This window comes from Lygodium microphyllum, chromosome 29 (genome assembly GCF_053477565.2).
Source record: "Lygodium microphyllum isolate KBCC chromosome 29, Lygodium_microphyllum_v1.1.10, whole genome shotgun sequence".
Lineage (NCBI taxonomy): Eukaryota > Viridiplantae > Streptophyta > Polypodiopsida > Schizaeales > Lygodiaceae > Lygodium > Lygodium microphyllum.
Window position 1 is genome coordinate 15,054,632 of NC_141163.1, and position 21,373 is coordinate 15,076,004.

The window sequence follows — 21,373 nt, forward strand, 5'->3', positions numbered from 1 at the left end:
TAAAGTCTCTTTGTCTCCATGTACAAAGCTACATGGGTGCGAACATACCCTTATTGTACCTTAACATATAAATACATGCTTTTTTCTTTGTGTACTGTCACAATTTGATACACCTATTTCCGCATTCACTCTCTGTTACTCTCAATGCTACTACTTGCGTTTCTGTCTTGCACTTTCATTGTGCACTCTCCTCTTTAAGGAGTTGGGAGGGAAAGAGTGTGCCATGTCACAAGGGAGTTGGATGGACTGGGGCTTTGGAAAGGGGGGGGGGGGGGGGGGGGGGGGGGGGGGGGGGGTTGCGAGGGGGCATGGGGTTAGGTGGGTGGGTGAGATGGATGGATGGATGGATATAATGCACCCTAGGACCGACATATACACATGCTCATATGCCAAGGAGGCAATGGGACAGGTGGAGACAAACAACATCATCAAGAGAGCAAGTGCAAGAAGGATTAAAGAGTGCACAAGGGAACACCATTACTCCCATGCAAGCTCAAGCTATAGGAGGAGAAGAGACAGAAGCAAGAGAAAAGGAGCTCCACAAATTTGCATACACACGATCTTAATATTTCCTTGTCATCTTTTGAACTTTATATACAAGTTTGGATAGCTATTTAGGGTTTCCAATGTTGAACTATGCACTAACGCAAGCATTGTTTGCTACACACACGAGTGGTCAGCGTATATACGAAGGTAGTACTTTTAGAGCAGTAGTACTTACCATAACTGGGGAGTTGCAAGAAAAGGCAACCACATGTGAGCTTCAATGTTCTATGTGCATCCAACATGTACTGGATGTAGCAAATAAGATCTTGAGGTGCAAGTTAGATAAAAGATAACTAGTTGGGATGGAGTAAAGCTAAATGAAGCCCATAGGAGATTTGAGTCACATGGTCAACCTGTTTTAACCAAAATCCTAAAATGTCAAGTGCATATCTGTAAACATGTGCATGCAAATGCATTATGTGCCACTACCATATTCCCATCTTCATTTCTCACACACATGGCACACAAGCTTGCTTATACACATCATCTTCCAATAACTAGACCTATGGTAGGCTGCACATAATAATAGAACATCCCTAAAATAAAGGCCTGTCAAAATATCAACTCAAATTTTTGTAAGCTTTTGAAAATCATTTCCATAGCTGATACCAACAAGTAGCTACACAATTCTCATCCAAGCTTTACCAACATCTCTATATTTCTAAAATACTACCTGGCAAGTGCACTTGGTAGCCTAGATTGAGGCTAAAGACTAGAAGTTCTGGGTTCAACAGTTCCATAGGTTGCATTTCTCATGAGCCAACCAAGCGAGGATTCTAACCTCAATATTTTATGGCTCTTGCCTAAGGATCAAGGGTGGAAGTTGTGTGCCAGCGTGGGTCCAAAGATGTTGAAACAAAACGAAAGGGAGAAATTTTCTTAGACTACCACTTGCAAAGTGCATTTGCTAGGATACAGAAATTATCAGTTCTTCCCTATCTCCCTTCATTCTCCCCCAATTGCAGGCACACAAAAAAAAGAGAAAAAGCTCTTTATTTATGGTGTTAATCTGTACAAGCAGCAACCAGTTTATCCAATTTCCCCATTCAAAAACCCCTTCTTTGCTTCAACATCACTTGCATAGTTGTTCAACTCTGGATCTTCAATGAATGCAATCCAGCGTTCCTTCTTCGCAAACTCTATACATGGATAAAGAGCAAACCCGATGAATGCTGCCCCAAAGGAAACAATGACGACCTTCCATGTTGCAAAGATCATGACCAGTATAAGTAAGGCAGTAGGTGGTAGACAAAGCAGGGTGACACCCACTCTACCACCACGCACTTTGAAAGGACGAGACCTGTCAGGCTTGTGAATTCTCAGCCATATGAAAGCAGCAAACTCAGCAAACATGCCAAAACAATACAAATAGTTTTCTGCGGCAATAATTTCCTGGAAGCTCATCCATGAAAGAAATAGTACTCCTGTCGCAGAGGCAAGAATGCCTAATGTAGGAGTCCCATAACCAGAACGTTTTGCGAAAAAACTTGGTAACATCCCAAGTTCTGCCATTCCAAGGAGCTGAAAAGAGTCACTGCTCATCTCTGCCTCAAACATGCCCATGTTTGAGAGTGCTGCAGATGCCTCCATCCACCACCTCAGCCACATCCCACCAATGGCTGCAGCAATGTCTGCAAAATAGCCAGCATTCCATTTGCTTCTTACTACTGCAGAAAAACCGGTACCTGCCAACAAAGGAATGATGTAGCTACCACACACCAGCACAACTGCCAAGGACATTGCCTTTGGGAGTGTTCTCTCTGGTCTATCAACCTCACCGACGAGTGTACTGACAGAATCCCAGTAGTTTAAATTCCAAAAAAGAGTATTGAGGTACGTGTTCCAATCAACGCTCGCAAGATCAACCTCTAGCCACTGTGCCGGCTTCAAGTGAGGCAGAGACAGTACTGCCATCACTAGGAATGGGAGTAGGGAGAAGGTACCCAAGAAAACAGTGCCCCAACCGACTATGGTGAGCCCTCTGTAGTTGAGGTAGGTGAGGGCAGCCGTGATAGCGAGGACAGCAATGAAGCGCACAAGCCCCCCACTGACGGCGGGTATGACAAATTTGAGGTAGTCAAGGAAGAGGACAGGGTAGAGGGCATTGTCAATAACACCACTGAGCCATTTCCACCAGCCCTGCTGGAAACCCCAGAACGGACCAAAAGCCTCGCTGATCCAGACGACATAGCCGCCATTTTCAGGGAACATGGTGCCCAATTCAGCAGTGATGAGGGCCTCGGGGACGCTCCATATGAGGGGGAAGATGAAGAACCCTATGAGGGCCAGGAGGGGGCCACCGGCCTGTACTGAATCCTCGATTCCGAAGGGGCCGCCGGATACCTCATAGAAGATGAGGAAAACCAGAGGTAGGAGGGAGAGCTTGGGGGCCTGATGATGAGAGAAGGAAGCCTTGCGGCTTGGCGGAGAGGCGGGGAGCCCCTCCTCCTCGTCGATCCCTCCGACAGGAGGAACCGATTCCCCCATCTCCACCAGCCCTGCTCCTGCTCCTGCTCCTCCTGCACAGGGTATGGTGCCCCTTCGACGGAACCCCCTCAGCTTGAAGATTGATTCTAGCTGTCGAGATCTATACTAGAAAAGGAAGGCAGCTAATACCTGATTCACAAAAAGAGAGAAATCCGTGACCTGGTTATGCCTGCTACGGGCCTCTGTCTCCTTCTTCCTTCGTCTCCATAGACATAACAGTGAGCTACCTTGCATGGTCGTCTGCCATTAGTTGCCCTTAATGCCTCTCCACAAGGAGCTTAAGGTTATGCCACACGCAAATAATAACTAAACTATTTGAAAGTCTTGTGAGTAAAGCAATACCTTTTTATAGTTAGTGGGAGGCTTTAAAAAAGGTGTCTCACGAAGCTTACTTCAGTTGCTATCCTTCTAGGAAGTGAAGCAAGTCTACGCGTCGCATGGCCCTTATTACGACACATTTAAGGAGGAGATCTTAAACAACAAGATGATACACCTACCTACTACATTGTGATTATTCATACTCTAACTAAAATGCTCAAAGTGCAAAATTCACATAGATCCCAAGTGGCAACCGTATAGAACTTCCTAAGCCTCAAATATTTTATTTATTATTAAATTTTTAAATTAAAACTTACGAGCATGGTGTGTGTGTACATATGAATACACCATCGAGGTTGGAAGTCTAGTCTATGTTTGTGTATAACGTGTATTATGCATGGATATAGCTTATAAATGTATTTGCAACATTCACTTGAGCAACATGGCATCATGGGGTTATACCATTAAAGGCATTTAATAGCTTGTAAGAAAAGGCAACCGGATTTGTAGCAAGCTGGAACACTTGGCCACCTCCCATGCAACCAATGGGAGGGGTAAGAGGAACTAGGATGAGGTAAAGGAGGAGGATGAAGGATAGTCAAGTAGGAATAGGGCTAGAATGGTGAGTCTATGGAGATAGATTTTCTAGCCGTTGCAACCATAACGAGCTTAATATGGAGTAAGTGGAGAAATCCATGTGAAAGGTAGAGCTCGATTGGAAGCATACAAGTGGAAATAAGAGCAAAGCAAGAGCTATGGCAGATGGAGAGAGAGAGAGAGAGAGAGATTGTTATATGTGGGAACTTCAACAGTCACAATGTGTGACTGGCCTTCCCTTATCCAATAGTCACTGAAAGAATAAAGAATAAAGTGACAATGATGGGCATTAGCCACTTGCAATATACGTTGCGGTCATGATGTGTGAAGTAAATACAAAGTGGCATAGATACATGTGCCTGTACCCCCAAAAACCTCCCACTTAAAGGCGAATACCTCTAATGAGGAGAGGACAAGAAAAAGTGACAAAGTACAAATGTATATAAAGTAGAATAGTATGAGAAATAGACAACATCTCATCATATTCCTATCATCTTCCTAAGGAAGGCAAAACCTTCCATTGAGAGACTTTTGGTGAGTAGATCTACACGATTCTCATCAATTGAGATATTGACAGATTCAACATACTTATCCTCTGTCACCTCCTTGATGAAGTGATAACACACCTCAATGTACTTAGACCTCCCATAGAAGACCAGAACTAAATAGCACTCATAGAATTCGAATGCAATGTAGGAGTAACAACAATACCAAGGTCTATCACCAGACAACCTAACCATAAGGCCTCCTTGCAAGCCTTAGTGGTGGTTACAATATACTCTATCTCAATAGTAGATAAGGCCATGCATTTCTACACCCTAGACATACAACAAACAACACCTCTAGCAAAAGTGAAGACATACCCAAAGGTCAACTTCCTACTATCTGCATGTCCTACATAATCGGAGTTAGTGTAATTCACAACTATAGTATCATGACCACCATAGCAAATGCTCATATCTACAATGTCTTTCAAGTACCTCATGATACCTTTCACGGCATTCCAATATCACTGGCTCAGTGTAGCCATATAGTGTGCTACAACTCCCACTGCAAATGCTATGTCTGGATGAGTGGCTATCATGGCATACATCAAACTACCCACTACGGATGCATAAGGGATCTTGGCCGTCTTGACCTTTTGCTCATCTGACTAGGGACAATGTGTTTGATTGACCTTCACATGGGAAGGTGAAGGATAGCCAATAGGCTTAACATCTTGGATATGGAAGTGCACAAGGACCTGCTACATGTAGTCCTTTTATGACAAGTAAAGGATTCCATTATAGCAATCACATGTAATGTGCATGCCAAGAATATGTGAAGCATGTCCATATCCTTTATCTCAAAACTCTTCTTGAGCTAACTTTTCAAGGCATCTAGTTCATCTCATGAGCTCTCCTAGCAATCAACATATCATCCACATAAAGTACCAAGATAATAAGGCTACCATCATGAGCCTTCTTCATGTAGAGATACAGATCCATATCACTATGTGTATATCCATGTGAATGCATGAAAGTATCAAACTTATAGTACCATTCCCTAGGTGCTTGCTTAAGGCAATAAAAGCTTTTTCTCAACTTGCACACTAGGCGTTTCCTACCTTTTTCCTCAAAGCCCTTACTTTGTTGCTTATCATTTTCATTTTGTATGTCCCCATGTAAGAAAATTGTCTTACATCCATATGATAAAGGTTCAAATCTAATTGTGCAACCAAAGCCAATACTAAGCATAGGATAGTCGGCTTGGGGTGTCAATGGATACTCTTCAACTTATACACCCACTTATATGGCAAAGCACACTTTTCACTAGGCAAAGGAACCAAATTTGATGTATGGCTTTTTTGCAATGAGTCATACTTTGATTACATGGTCCTCTCCCAAGAGTGACTATCACCTTTGTGTATGGCCTCATCAAAGATAAGAGGCTTACTAGCATTTTTCACCATAACGTAATCTATAAAGGGCACAAACCGATCAGGTTGACATCTATCTCTAGTAGATCATCACAAAATAGGTTGTGGTTGAATTTCTTCACTTTGACATTCAAGGCATTGGGCAAAAATCACGTTGCATCAACATCCGCAACAAGACCATCTACAAAGAATAAAAGTAGCATTGACTAAGCATAGACCATCAGTACCAAAGATTGACACAAACTCAAATTATCAGTAATCCATACATCCTATAAAAATATACATCATCAACAAATTGCTAGCAAAGGTAAGTGCCAATATCCAAAGCATAAGGAATCAAATTAGCCTATAAGTGAAGATAACTGTGTCCAATAGCATACAAGAGACTATATACATGAACTAAGGGTCCTACTATCTCAAAGAACCAAGCTCTGCCAAGTAAGTACAAGTGTCTCTCATTAGAAGTGAATCTGAAATGCAAAGTGAGTAAGCAAAGATAAAGACATATAGATCAAAGCATCCAAAAAGCCCAAGTGCATTACAAATACATATGAAAGTAGAAGTATCAAATGAAGCTTCAATATCTATAAGTAAGCATAAAATCTCAAAGCAACTAACCAAGGTCTAAGTACATTAAATGTAGCTCAAACTCAATTCTCAAAGCATGTCATAACTATATCCAGGTTCATACATCAATGTTAGACATCATTGTAGACATGTAGCATACTCGAAATACGATGTAGGTAAAATAGGCATTCAAAGCATGGAGCTCACTATTATATGCTTACTATCTAAACTGTTATGACAGCAATAAACATATACAAAATTGAGCTAATTGAGCTCTACAAATCCAAGTAGCCTCTCAAAAGCATAATCATACCATTCGAAAACCAAAATAGCATCCCCAAAATATCAAACATGCATTATGGAATTTACCATTTGCTATCCAAACCAGAATTGTTCTATTTTGTGTGAAATAGATAATATAAAATTGCATAGAATCAAGTCTATAAGTGCCCAATTTTGTAGTTCTCATTGCACTCTTCGTTTCTAGCTATAGAAAGCTTGAAATCGATATTGCATGCAAAAGTTATGTCCGAAATATGATAGTGATGTCAAGCTGCTATAATTGTCCACGACTTCTATAGCATGCTTTGTATCCACTCAAAATGGATAGAATGATTGCTTCTCAACTCAATAAGTACTCAACAAGGCTTAACTAATCCCTAATAAGCTCCTCAGCAAGTCGGTAAGAGCAAGTAGAACAAACTGGGAGAAGGGAAGACTCAATGCATACCTTGGGAGGAAGAAACAATGGTTGCCATGAGACCTTGAGTTAAAGCTTTAAATTTGGGTTGAAGCAAAGGATGAAGAAGATCCTCAAATGGTTGGCTTTGATATTAGTTGAAAGGAGAACTAGAGTGGAAGCACATAAGCAAAAGCAAGAGCAAAGCAAGATCTATAGTGGATAGAGCAAGAGAGTGAGAGAGAGAGACACCATATGTAGGAACTCCAATAGTCACAAAGTGTGACCAACCTTCTCTTATTCCAATAGTCATTTAAAGAATAAAGTGATAGTGATGGGTGCCTACCACTTGCAGTGTACATGTGTGTAGTCATGGTGTGTGACGTAAATATAGGGTGACATAGAACAAGTGCATTTACCCCTAACACCATGTGTGAAGATATCAAACTATTCAATGAAAAAAGAAAGATGGTATTATTGGTGAAAGAAAATCAAGGGTTCTTAGAATAAAAGAGCTATGTTGACATAACTTCATGTGGGCTATTCTTCTTCTTCATGGGAAGAAGTCTTGGGGTAGAGGAGTCCTCCCGATGGTTTCGATAGACATATCGTGCTCCTCCAATTCTCAATCAATATAAATTTGTGGGCAAAGAGTTTTACTTTGCTTTGGTAAACTCCTAGCAAGAAAGAGACTAGATTTTGGCTTTTGCAAAGATAACTTTGTCTATGATGTTACTTAGTCTCCCTTTAGCCTCGAAGATACTATGTTGCATGATTACCTACTTTGGACTACATTCCCATGCTTAGCTAATTGGTTAGATGGTGAGGTTGGGGTTTTTCTAGCAAATGCAAATGGGTTCTTGTAGGCAAAGAAGAAAGCCTAAATATTGTGGACAAAAGAAAAAACATACCTAAAGCACACCAAGTGAATAATTCATTAGCTAAAGATTCACTTCTGTTGGCTTTTTGCCTTTCTTGAAGTATCAATTGCATATTGTAATTAGAAAGATGAAGAAAGAAATCCATCGAGGTTGAATGGGTCTTTGCCAAGGTCTATGCCACAATCTGGGAAGTGTATGGAAGAGATATTTTCAGCTTTGTCAATGCATGCATGCAAAAAGTAGAGATGCAAATATATTCCAATGAGGGGCACATAATCTCTTACCCAAATCTCTAATAAGAGACATGCCAAGTCAGTGGAGGTCTTTAACTATGTTAATCCTTATACTCTATTCCCTTAACTATAGCCAAAGCCTTAGCTCTAAGAGTGAATTGAGGCCTCCATTAACTTGGAAATGAATCTCTACTTCCCAAATTTCTACACAATTCTTAGGATTGTTTTATTTATGGATGTAAGATCCATGATGCCATATTAGATGTGATGGTTTTTATGGAATATACGACTCAAAGAAATAGAAAGTTTCGGCATTGACCCCCCAGGATGTATAGGTCCTATCTAAATTAGAGCCATGGATTCAAAGTGATTAAGGATAGGGAGGTATTATGGTGCCTACGCTACCCATTAGTCTTGGGGGTGTCTACTTCTCAGAAGCTTTGTCAACTACTAAATGAAATGGAACAAAAGATTTATAAGATGAGCACTCTGCCTCTTAGCTTTTACTATAAGATAGTAACCTTGGCTAGGATTTTGTCTCCAATGCAAATTTTTACATCTACTTACTTATCTAAGAAGTTGTGGGATAAAGTAGATGAAATAGTTAGGAAATTCCTATGGAACTATTACACAATAGGGAGATGGCATTCATCTCCTTGGAGGTGATTACTATAACTGATGAGAAGGCAGTCTAGAGCTTGAAAATATTTCATCAAAGGCCCACAAGCTAGTCTTTAAGCTTTTAATTCTATTGGGGACATTGCACATATGCTATCATCACCAGGCAAGAAATCAATATGGCTTCTCTATCATGAGGAAAGTGCACCAATGGAAGATAAGATAATAACAACTAGCTAACTATAAATTTAGGATAGCTAGAGGAGAGCCAAAGAGGAAACTCCATGTTGTAGTATATGAATATCCTCATGAGCCTGTTAAGGGTCTTCCTTCCCAACGACCCTAAAACCAGAACTCTCTAAGAAGGTTGGTGGTGACAAAGGAGTATTTGATTGGAAGGATATATGGGATCAAGAAAACAAGAAGGTTATGGATCTTGATGAAATAGCTACCAAGTTTGCCTTGAATCAAAAGGACAAATACTATTTTGGTTGTGTGTCACATGAAAAAAAGAAATTGGCCATCATCATCTCTATATGGAGCAAAAAGCCTATTGAGATGCATGGAGATTTGTAAAGACTTGTGAGCCTTTTAAATGAAGAAGAGAAATGACTTCAAAGCCCCTTCAAAAGGGCTACTTGGTAGTAAGAATGAATAGAAAACATCTTACCCAAAGACTTCAAAAACAAACTTGGAAAAGGAGAGCACTTAGAGCTGGGGTAGCAACACCAAGGTAATATCCTAACATGTCATTATGGATGGAAGTTGCCAAAAATATACCTATAGAGGAAAAATTCAACAAGTTTAAGAAGATCAAGTGTTGCTTCCCAATGTACATGGTGTAGAAAGAGACAAACACCTTTCATGGAATTATAGAGATGTCAAAATAACATGGAGCAAGATGAAAAATTGGTTTCAAAAAAATAATTTTAATAATTCAATCAAGATTAGAATAATCTTCTTTTGGGGACAATGGTGCTTAGACGAGGAAAGTCTAAAATTATGGAATATAGCTAGAGCTATGGTTTTAAGTAACTAGGTGTCAATAGAAATAATGTGCTCAACAAAGAGAGTAGGGTGGGACTTTTAACTATAGGCATAGGCATGTTGGGGTTTTGGAAATAGGTTATGCTTCATGGCCAATAGGTATCTTCTAATGCCAGGGCCAAAGTTGGAATACATGGCTACCTGTCTCACCCATTCTCATAATAGAGGTCATTGAGGTAGGGGTGCCCTCTAGCCCTATTTCTATTTGCAATAATGACAATAGAATCTTTACTCAAAGTGATAGAAGCTATAAAAGAGGTGCAATTCACAAGCTCCCCCTCCCTAATGGACCTCAAATGTGCACCCAACTATTTGCCAATGATAGTTACAATATAGTACAAATAGATAAATAATATCTTGTTAGACTTCTCTAGGTCCACCAACAAAAAACAAGTGTTCACAAATTCCTTCTATCATTAGTACCTCATTAGCACTCCCATATCAAAGTGATTAAGGATAGGGCGGTATTATGGTGCCTGGGCTACCCACTAGGCTTGGGGATGTCTACTTCTTAGATGCTTCACTAATTACTGAACAAAATGGAGCAAAAGATTTCTAGGATGAGGATTTTGCCTCTTAACCTTTATTGTATGCTAGTAATCTTGGCTAGGATTTTGTCTCCATCATTAATATTTATGGCTAAATTTACTCGCTTCTCTAAGAAATTGTGGAATAAAGTAGATAAGATAGTCAAGAATTTCGTATGGATCTTGACACAATAGGAAGATGGCATTCATGTCCTTGGAGGCGATTACTATAGTTGATGAGAATGAAATCTAGGGATTGAAATCTTTCATTAAAGGTCCACAAGATGATCTTTAAGCTTGTAATATGTGTTGGGGATACTACACCATGTGCTATCATTACCAAGCAAGAAATCAATATGGCTTCTCTATCGTGAGAAAAGTGCACCAACCTTACTTAGAAAGATAAGATCATAGCAACTAGCTATAAAATTAGGATAACTAGATGAGAGCCAAAGAGGAGACTCCACTTTGCAGTATATGGACATCCTCATAATCCTATTCGGGTATTTACCCTAAAACTAAAACTCTCTAAGAAGGTTGGTGACAAAGGAGTGGTGGTTGAGCCAAATTTACTTGGGAAGATAAGATAACAACAACTAGTTATATTATTAGGATAGCTTGAGGAGCCAAAGAGGAAACTCCACTTTGCAAGTATATGGACATCCTCATAGTCCTATTTAAGGTGTTCCTCCCCAATTACCCCAAAACCAAAACTCTCTAGGAAGGTCGGTGACAAAGAAGTGGCTAAGTGGAAGGATATATGGGATAAAGATACCAAGAAGGTTATGGAGCTTGCGGAAATAGCAACCAAGTTTTCCTTTGAATCAAAAGGAGAAATAATGGTTTGGTAGTGTGTCAGATGAAAACAGAAATTTTCTGCCATCCTCTCTATATGGACCAAAAGGCTGTTAACCCTAAGCCAAGAAGGCAGAAGAATGAATGAAAAAGCGAGAAGAAGATGGAAAAAGAGCAAAGACACGCAGGTGACCTCTAAAGCTAGGCTGGGGCCAAAAGCGTAATTTTAAATGAAAGGCGCCTCAAAAACTCTAAAAACTCTTGTAAAAGAGCGCCAGGCTCCCTCCCGTGCCACTTGTAAAATAATAGACGGGTATAGGCTTAGGGCATGAAGCAAGAAGAGGGAATTAGAAAAAGGGACCTTGCCACAATGACCGGTCATGCAAAAAGGGATGGGCACCCACGGGGGTTTTAGGGTTTTTATATATAAAGTTTTAAAAGTGAATGGAAGCTCATTCTTTGGTGTGTGGCTAACAAGAGCTCTTCTCTTCTCTTCTTCTCCTCTTCTTGCTTGTGTGTGCTCTTGAGAGAGGGACCATGAGAATGTGTGAGAGTGAGTGTGTGAGAGTGAGGGATGAAGAGGGTAAAGCTCTTCACCATCTCCTCTTCTCTTCTCTTCTTCTCTTCTCTTGCGCGTGTGGCTATGGTGGATGGAGCTTGGAGATGGAGGAGGCTTGAGGATGCTTGAGCTAGTATCTAGGATCATGGAGCTACTGGAGTGTGCGAGAGAGAATGCAACTCATATCGGCATCAAGGTAAGCTCACTACACTCGTAGGATCGACGGCACGCCGGTGGCTAGGTGAGAGATAGCCATTAGAGCTCGCTTGGAACGCTCAAACAATAAGCGGTCTGTGGGTCTTGGCAATTGAGCGAAAGCTCCTACAAGGCCTATGGAGATGCATGGAGATTTATAAAAGCTTATGAGCTCCAACATTTTGGTTCCGTTGTTGCCGGGACCAATGGATTCAAGCTTGAGCGCTTGTGCGCCTCATATCGAGCATCGAAGTAAGGGATTCATCTCCGAAACGGAGCTTGAGATAGGTAGGAAGGTTGGGTGTTTTGATCTTCAAAACAAGTAAGTATTTTGGGTTAGTTAGTTAGTTTGATGATTGAAAGACATGGAGAAATCATTTCAGTTTGTTGCTTTTGATTCTTGTTGCATTTAGTGTAGGATAGGATTAGGAAATTGAATCGGGAAAGGATAGGGTTTACAATCGCAAAAAGGGCAAAATAGGGCATGAATCATGCAAAAAATGGCAAAAAGCTTGCTTGGAATGCTTAATGTCGGGAAGTGAGTGATTGGGAGCATCAAAACCTTACCCGGGAGGGCTTTTCAGAAATTTGACCTGACCTAGCTGGAGCTCAGCAGCACAAACTGTCGCAAGCCCTCATGACGCTCAGAGCTTGAATTTGGCGCTCAGAATAGAAAAAATCGTAAGGCGCAGCCCCTTAGTAGTTTGAGTGGGTTGTCGCAAGATCTGGAAACCTAGAGACCTAGAGGCAACCCACTAAGCCATAAAACCCTGATTGGACCCAAAAACGGGCAAGGCAACGTAACCAAAAAGCCCTAAATCTCGTCAAGATGGCCAGAGAATTGATTGAAAAAGCCTATCAGGCCCAAAACGAAGCGAGGGTGCATAAGATGCTTAGAGATTGTTTGCCACACTCACCTGGAATTTCCGCACTTGAAGTGCACTTAAGGAAAACTGGAAGCTTGATTGAGCACAAGTGCACTAGAACACGCACTGAGTGGAAGAGGATTGAGAAATGTATTTAAATAAGTCAAGGAACTCACTCAGATAAGCCACTCAAGGAACCCACCAATAGGAGAGAACTCACAGAAGGAGACATACGAAGTAGAACTGAGCAAGTGGTGCCAGCAAAGTGGATCTGACAAACCTACTCAACCTGGTCGATAGCTTGGTGGAGCACGAGAACTCGACTATGGCAGAAGAAAATTTAGACCGTAGGTCTAACGAGGTACTCGACTTAGGCATCTTCCTAGAGGCTATTCAGCAGCTGGTTAGTAGCTACAATGTGCACCCTCGGTATGAGCACTGCGGTTGGATAGCAAATGCTATCATCGCAGACTTAGAAGAAGAGAGAAAGCTGGCCCATAAAGCATTGCAAAGTATACAATAGAGACCAGCAGGCCAGGAGTCAAAGGCAAAGCACGAAGTTGCGTGAGGTGTAGCGAGTGCTGAACTTAGCCAGCAAAAACCGAACGGATCACGAGAGATCCCTAGAAGGAGACTTAACGCTGAGCGAGCTTCTTATGAAGCGATTGCTAGACAACACCACAACAGAGCAAAGTGCTGCAGCATTGGCGACCTCATTGCTGGCAGGATTAGGAGCAACCGAAGACTCTAAGAGCCAGTTTAAAATCCTAATAGTCGCAAAGCAGCTCGACAAGTACCAACCCCATGACGTTCCATACAGCTTTGTAGAGCAGTCTGAGCAAGTCTGTGAAGTTAATGGCCTCAGCAACCTGACTCAGCGTGCTCAAGCGTTTGGGCTCTGCTTAGGTGACAAGGGCAAGACTTAGTATACAAGTTTAGATGCCGCAGAGCGAGCAAATTTCAATGGCCTCAAGAATCTCTTCATTAAGAGATTTGCTGAGCTTGGATACTCTGACAATCTGCTAGTACGATTGATGAATGTCAAGCAGAAAGAGAAGGAGGACATTAGCGATTACGTAACCCGCGTCTCTTCAAGAGAATCCCTACGGGCAAACGACCACGACCGATTGAAAGAGAAGTTTCAACTGTGTTCATCAGCAGAATTCGAAATGAGGAACTGTATAAGGCTTTGGCAGCCAACTCGAGCTTGCAGCAAGTTTTGAGGAAGCCATCAGAGTTGATCAACTGAAAGAGCAGAGATCCAGAAGCTCCAACTCAAAAGAAACCAACTCGCAAAGTTCAGAGAGAGCATCAGCCTCTAGTGAATGACTAGCCCTATCATCCCAAGATAAGGGGAAAGCCACTGAGACTTGGCTGATGTCAAGATGGAGATAGCCAAGCTGCAAGACATGTGGGGATGACCAACGTGCCCACACGTCCAATGTGTGTATTGTGGTGGAAACCATTTGCTAGCTGAGTGTCAAGACCCTCAGTCGAGACCTTGCACTAACTGCGGCAGGTTCGGTCACGGCATCGTGCATTGCAGATTACCCAAAAGACTTCCGCACTCCCAACCATACGGTTAGCCTTACCTAGCAAACAGGCCACAGCCACTCTTTGGAAGGGGAGCCCCATTGGCCCTTCCTACGCCTAACGAGATTAAGCCGGCTGTCCCTAGGGTGGACATAGACCCTACAAGCATACCTAGACCGCATGGTCCCTATGTGACTCATCCGCCGAGTGACACTCCAGTCCACTACGTGGAAGAGCCAAATGAGGAAGAGACTTACTTATACCCTTATGTCTCTCACGACGACGAGGGCAACATAGTTCTTATGGATTATCGACCAGTACTGGTGATGGCGTTGGAGGTAGAGGCCTAGGAGGGCAGACGCAAGATCCAATCATCTGTTGGACTTGTGGTCACCCAGGTCATGTCTCATCACGTTGCCTCGAGAGGGAGCAACAGAACAGAGACAAAGCTGACCTAAGGTGCGTTGAGTGCAGAATCACCCATCTCTTCGTCGATTGCCCAAAGCGAAAACCTTCTTCAAGTTCAGCCAACGTACTGTGGGAGCTTTCACTCAACCGCCAAGACCACGGACCACTTATTGATTCAAGCGTTCCAAGCCGAGCACTAATGGCTACCTCTCACATAACCAACGCGCCATCCATATCTACGGGTGTAGTGAGCTTACCTCCGTGCCGTTCGAGTTACCTCCTCTCCCGCGCACTCCGGTAGCTCCATGATCCAAGTGCAAGCTTCAAGCAAGCTCCATCCTCAAGCTCCACGCTCCAAGCTCCATTGCCACGAGCAAGACAAGAGAAGAGAAGAGAAGAGAAGAAGAGAGGAGAAGATGGAGAGCTTCTCCTCCTCGGCCCCTCACCCTCACACACTCACTCCCTCACACTCTCACACTCCCTCTCTCAAGCACAAGCTCAAGCAAGCAAGAAGAAGGAGAAGAAGAAGAAGAGCAGAGCCACTTTTGGCCACACACAAGAATAAGCTTCTCATTCACTTTTCAACTTTATATACAAAAACCTAAATCCCTTTTGGGCGGTCATCCCCTTTTTTACATGGCCAGCCGTAGCCTAGGCCCTTTTTCCCATTGTCATTCTATCTTCCTAGCTTCCTTTCCACCACCCGTCTACATTTACAAATTGAACGGGTGAGAGCTCGGCGCTCTTTTACAAGATTTTAGGGTGCGCCTTTTTATTTTAAAATGCACATTTCCCCTTTTGTATTTGCCTTGGCCTTTTAAGGTCGCCCTTGTGCTTTTGGCCTTTTCTCCTATTCTTTCTTCAATCGGGCTACCCTTTTTCTGCCTTTGCCCTGCGTCTTTTCCACTTCCTTTTGCTTTCTTCGTGTTGGGGTTAACATTACCCCCCTCCTAGACGAGTGCCAGTCCCATGGCACTCACCGTCGTAGGTAGCAGGCTGTAGCATGCACTAAAGACGTGGGTGACAAGGACGCCTGTGGTTGCCATGGAGAAGTGTTAGGGGTGGTGTGAAAGGAGGTCCTGGGGGCCTGTTGGTGGCCAAGGTGGCTAGTGGAAGGGTTGTTGGAGTTGGTGGTAGGGCTGTTCGGTGTTGGGGATTGCATTGATGGCCAGCACAAGTGTAGCTTTGTTGGGGATTCTGTACATGTTGATTCTTGGCAGGCTTACAGGGTGATAAGGATAGGAATTCAGAGTTGAGTGTTGATGAAGAGCGAACGACACCTTCATTGGAGTCTTCAATACCTGCAATTGAAAACCTCTCATGTGGTCTCTCCCTAAGGGTAGTGCTAGTCTTCTCTATTGTGCACAAGAGATAATGCAATTAGTTTGGGAGACAGGTTGACTCTAAGCAAGCTGAGAGTATTGTCTTGCATTTGAGGACCCAAACTGTGTATATACTTTGGTGCAGATATTATGTGAGTGCTTGTGTATACTTAGATATTACTTAGTTAGAAGATTGTCGGCTTGGTTCCTTGTATAGCAATGGGTCAGTGAAGCAAGGGCTTAGTTGATGGAAAAATTTGTCGATGAAGAAGGGGAGTACACTTAAAGATTGCTTGAGACATCTTTATGGTCTTGTCAAGGCAATGCAGCACAATTAAGCTCTATGATGTCTTAGCTTTTGGTAGCTAGTGGCTACTCGTAGTGCTTGAAAAGTATGGTGTACTTTTCCAGTGTCTTTCATGCCTTGACTTTTCCAGTGTCTTTCATACCTTGCTTACCACTGTTGATTGGAACGGCATTGAGATGAAGTGCAAAAGAATTGTGCAAGTGGTTCAGGGTGACAGGTCTAACCATAGGCGAGGCGAGCTCCCAAGGTATGTCCTGCCCTTGATGTGCCCTGAACAATTGTGGGGGATGTACAAAGGGCTAGGAGATTAGGGACGGAGCCAGCCGACCAAGGTCACTGGACGTACCTAATTTGAGAACCCCTAGGTGCGGTGCTGTGATTGTGTGTGTGTGTGTGTTTTTTTTTCTCTCTCTCTTTTTTTTCTCTTTTTTTTTCTTTTTTTCTTTCTTTCTTTCTTTTTCTTTTCTCTTTTTCTTTGTTTTTTTTTCTTTTTTCCTTTTTTTTGTGGTGGAAAAAATGAATACAATTAATGCCATACTTTGAGGCTGTTAGCCTTTCATTTGGATTTGAGAAATACTGGGATCCAAAGGCTATGAAGAATGGGTATTACAAAGATGATTGTGTCACCAGCCTTGATGCTAGAGGAACTGTTGTTGAGATGAAGAGATACACTTGAGATTTTTCAAACCTCTTTGGAATATGTGAGACATTGAACAATTGAGGTAGCACTTGGAGTGAGCTGTGCATGGACAAGGGCAGAGCATCTTGTGAATTGAATCTTGGATGATGAAGAGATGTTCGCCCTTGTTGAGAGTGTGGCTCCTACCCGAACATAGAGTTGGCCAAGAAGGAGGAGGTAATCGATGATTATGCCTTGGCCATGCTCAATTGCAATATGTGCTTTTTCTGCAAAGGTGTCCTTGGGTTCCCATCCAGTGGCGTTTCCGTCATGGCTTTTGCTTTTTGGTATCCTGTCACTTCCTCCATAATGGTTCTTTGTGGGGTTGGTGGTCTTGTGGTGACTTGGATATTAAACGCTTCTAGCCCTTGACCTGTGTCATTCTACATCCACTTGTCACTTTGTGAGAGTATATGCTCGCTTGCGTTAAGTACATCGGACCAATGCAATTATGTTAAGACATCATTTTTCAGAATGCTATGATGCCTATCCCATTACTTGTTAAGGTCGCATACATTAATAGTAGGTGAAGGAAGTGTGTACAAGTGGGGATCTTGCCCCTTTACTCATCAAAAACAAAAAGTTTTGGCATGATGACTTGCCAAGCTACTTATACATCATAGGGGCTTAGTCGATAAGTACTACATCCTGCCTACACCATCAGAGTTGTTGGTCAAGGCTTCCTATGGCGGTAATGTGGGTTGCATGCCCTTCACTTGGAGGTGGGGATGGTCACACGGCTTTTAAATGTGTGATGAGAGGAGGACTTGAGGAGCTTAGCCTGTCAGACCCAACTCTTGTCCCTGCGCTTGACTATCATTGCTTGTGTGTGTTGATATTGTTTATACAGGGTGACACAAGAATCGGTGTTTATTTATATACATAATGTCACTTCACGAGGATAAGAACCAAGTGTAGAACTCGGGGTTGTACCGGAGCGTGGCACACGCATCTAGTATTCGTGGCAGCTGACTTAATACTGATAGATATTTTGCCATGTTGAGTAGCATGGAACCTTGACCGAGTCTACTGGCAATATGTAACTTTTCCTCAGTGAGAACCTTATCAATCAAAGGGCCCTGTAGCCTAGTCCCAGCTAAGCCCGTACCCCGAATGTCAGTCAGCACTTGAAGGGAAGTAGGTGCCACATAGGTTGGGTCTCTTTGAGACCGTCATTTGGCCAATCGCTCTCCTAAGACTATCATGATCTGAGCCCCTAGTTTGGCCATTACAATGCAGCTTTCGCACCAATGCTGCTCAAATTGACTCTGGCCTGCTGACAGTCGCTTTAGTAGCTCTATGTCTACGAGATTCGGTCGATAGAGCACTTCATTGAACGTGACGGTTAAGCGTAGTTCATCAGCCTCCTCGTCAGGGATGAGTCGCATCTGTTCATGCAGGAGCCTGTCGTAGTGCCCGTTAAGATGTTCTTGTTCTTCCCATGATAGAGGAAAGGTCAAATAATCTCCAAGCTGCTTCTTGGGGATCGTGCCCATGTCCGCAAGGACGTAGACACGCGTGACCACTTTGAGCTTAGCCTCCAACTCAGTTAAGCATTTTGCGACACTTCTATGTTCAACGAGGGCTTGCTCGGTTGCTATCTCATGCAAAGTTCTAAGAGTTTCCTTAGGATTTAGCATGGCTGGGGGCTCAGGCCTAGATGAGCAAGATTGGTCAACGCTAGGTTTTCTTATGCTCTTGGGGTTCTCACGTTTCTCCTGAGGTTTTGCTGTTATTTCGTCATGGTTCTTCTCAGATGTGAGTGGTATAGATTTGTCACCCTGTTGTGATGACGTTGTATCCACCCTTGATTGATAAATGTGAGTTCTATTGTCAGTGGATAGAGTGTTGCAAGCAACTGTTGATGGCAATGGTTGCTTTGGTTTTTCAGAACACACGGATGTGTCTGAGGTTTCACCGCTATTAGGAGAGGCATCAGTGGGTTCATTGGTGGATGGACTCGATGCTTTATTCATCAGCTCTCTCGCGCCCTTCGTCTCAATGTTCTTGGGGTCCACAACCACCTGCAACTGTTGCTGTTTTCTCTACTTTCTCCTCTTTTTCTTGGTCAATGAAGGTGCCTCTCTCGACGACTCAGGACCCTGGGCTCTATCGACCGTTGATGTGCTTGGTCAGGCCTCAGCATTTCCCTTCTCTAGTGTGTCCTTATGGGACATAGCAGTGGTTTGCTGAATACCCTTGCCTGGTTGTGAGGGCACAACTGCCGCTCTTTTCGGAGAGTCTAGCTTTTCAACCAACTCCCTTGCATTTAACTCCTCCATCCTAGGCTTTAGGCACTTTGAAAGTGCTGGAGTTGTCGAGGGATTTGGTTGCGACACCTCCTCCACAGGTAAACTACTAAGGACACGTTCCACAAGGGGCATTGTCACAGCCAAGGGCTGTGACTGCTGTGGTCCTCGATTGGAAGTAGCAGCAGCTAGTTTAGTGGGCTGGCTACCCTTGGTGGATTGCGGTGTCAAGTCCCTAGGGCGATCAGAAGTGGTTGTGTCTTTTGTTGGCCTTTGAGCACTCATCTGTGTAGATCGAACATGAGTTGATCTAGTCGCTTTAAGTGGCTCAGGCCTATCCTTGGGTCGAGAGCTACAGATGGCGTCGTGTCCCACCTCTTGGACATTTGGAAACTTAGATGGAGATGGAGATTGGAATTGAGCCGTTTCCCTTGACAACCGCTGTTGTGCTTCCTGTGTCCTTTTGGAAAAAGATGATGTAGGAGATCTAGGACTCTTAGGTGGACTTGGCACTGGCTAAATGATTTGCTCGAGGCTATTAGACGATTGTGCCATTTTCTTTGTTGAGCGATCAGCCTTGGCATGAGCAATGTTGTGCCTATGATGTTTGTTCTCCCCTTGGGAAGTCAAAGGCTCTTTGGGCACTAATGCCTTTTGTGCACGCTCAATGGCTACATATGACATCTGCTTATTAAGCATGCTAGGCTGTGGCTCTTTCTTTTGAACACTCATGTTTGGTTTCTTGCCTCGAGACCTAGAGTTTCTCTTAGATTTCCTCAAACGCCATGCTTTTGATGCACTCTGGCCTTCAGTTGATAGAGGCGGTTTAGCAGGGGATTTTGGTACCCAAATCCATTGGTTACCTGCGTAGTACCCTTGAGCACGTAGCAACGCTTTGGATATCCATCGCGGCGTTGTGCTAGCTCTCCATCGATGCCTTCGCCTATAAGGCTTGGGCTTCTTTCATGGTCTTCTACGATATTTGTGAGTCCAAACCCTGTCCTTGGCCTTGTCTCTTGACCTTCTTGTTTCCAGCATGGCCTCACTCACTGGTTCTCGTTGTTCGACCTGTGCTTGTATTAACTCTTCCAACAAGTCCTTGCCCTCGTTTGTAGGCGTGACTATTATGTCATCACCTTCCTTGCCTTTCCCTTGAGGTTCAATGAGGTCACCCTTGCTAAAGGTGGTGACTATCCTCACACCCGGTAGTGTCAGGTGTATCCTCTGTGCTACATAGTCAGCCTCACATTTGGTCGCCCTTTTGAAGGGTTTTCCTAGGAGGGTTTCTTTCCTGCAGCTAGCACTTTTTGGAGGAACATGACATAGGATAGGCAAGCTTTCCATTTCAATTGTCGCAAGGATTTTGCACTTCCCTATGAGTGCTTGTGGGTGTCCCCCATAAGGGCTAAGAGTTGCACTAGTCGGTGTGAGCTCTGGTTGGCCTAGTTGGGTCCATGATTCATAGGTCAAGATATTAAAATCTGCTCCTTCATCAATTAGAGCATCAATAGTATGCTCTCTTTTTGCGGTGAGTTTGACCCTAAGATAAGCAGGTGGTACTATGTCTTCATCTTCTGGGTCCTGGCTTGTAAATTTAAGCCTTCTGACAGATGCCCTTGAGTTCTCGACTGCACGACCAGATGTGGATTCTCCACTGCTGTCTTGGATCGTCAGTGAAGTGCTATTCAAGGTACATCTCTCGTCAAGAGTGTCATGTCTAGTCATCTTCGCATTTGTAGCTTGCTGAAGTTGCATTTTGCTCTGACTAGACATGGTTTGAACACAATGTACATGTGTACTTGTGGTGTGGCCTTTTTTCCCTTGATGGCTAGATTGGCCCATTGAGGTTCTAGGATCTTTGTTTCTCTCTGTTCGGGTATGGGCTTTTGGGTGCTCTATTGCAAGTGAGACTCCATGTTGGTGTAGAGCCATTGCTTCACTAGGGTCCAATTTGTAAGACCTGTCACTGCGCGCGTTTTCTCTCCAACCTTCTCAGGGGGTGTGCGGAGGGGGCAGAGCCCCCTCTATGGGGGTCCGGGGGG

General features: G+C 43.3%; 1 protein-coding gene across 1 annotated transcript; it reads right to left on the bottom strand.

Annotated features, from left to right (window-relative positions):
* Window positions 1-1,146: 1,146 nt before the first annotated feature.
* LOC148010405 (putative polyamine transporter At1g31830) lies at window positions 1,147-3,331 on the bottom strand. Its single transcript, XM_087671877.1, has one exon. It carries the CDS (start codon window positions 3,031-3,033, stop codon window positions 1,576-1,578), a length of 1,458 nt encoding a protein of 485 aa, XP_087528003.1. The 5' UTR covers window positions 3,034-3,331; the 3' UTR covers window positions 1,147-1,575.
* Between the last annotated feature and the right edge of the window lie 18,042 nt (window positions 3,332-21,373).

What these genes read in the sequence shown, in the direction of transcription:
- LOC148010405 (XM_087671877.1), bottom strand. Translation starts at nt 3,033, where the DNA reads ATGGGGGAATCGGTTCCTCCTGTCGGAGGGATCGACGAGGAGGAGGGG.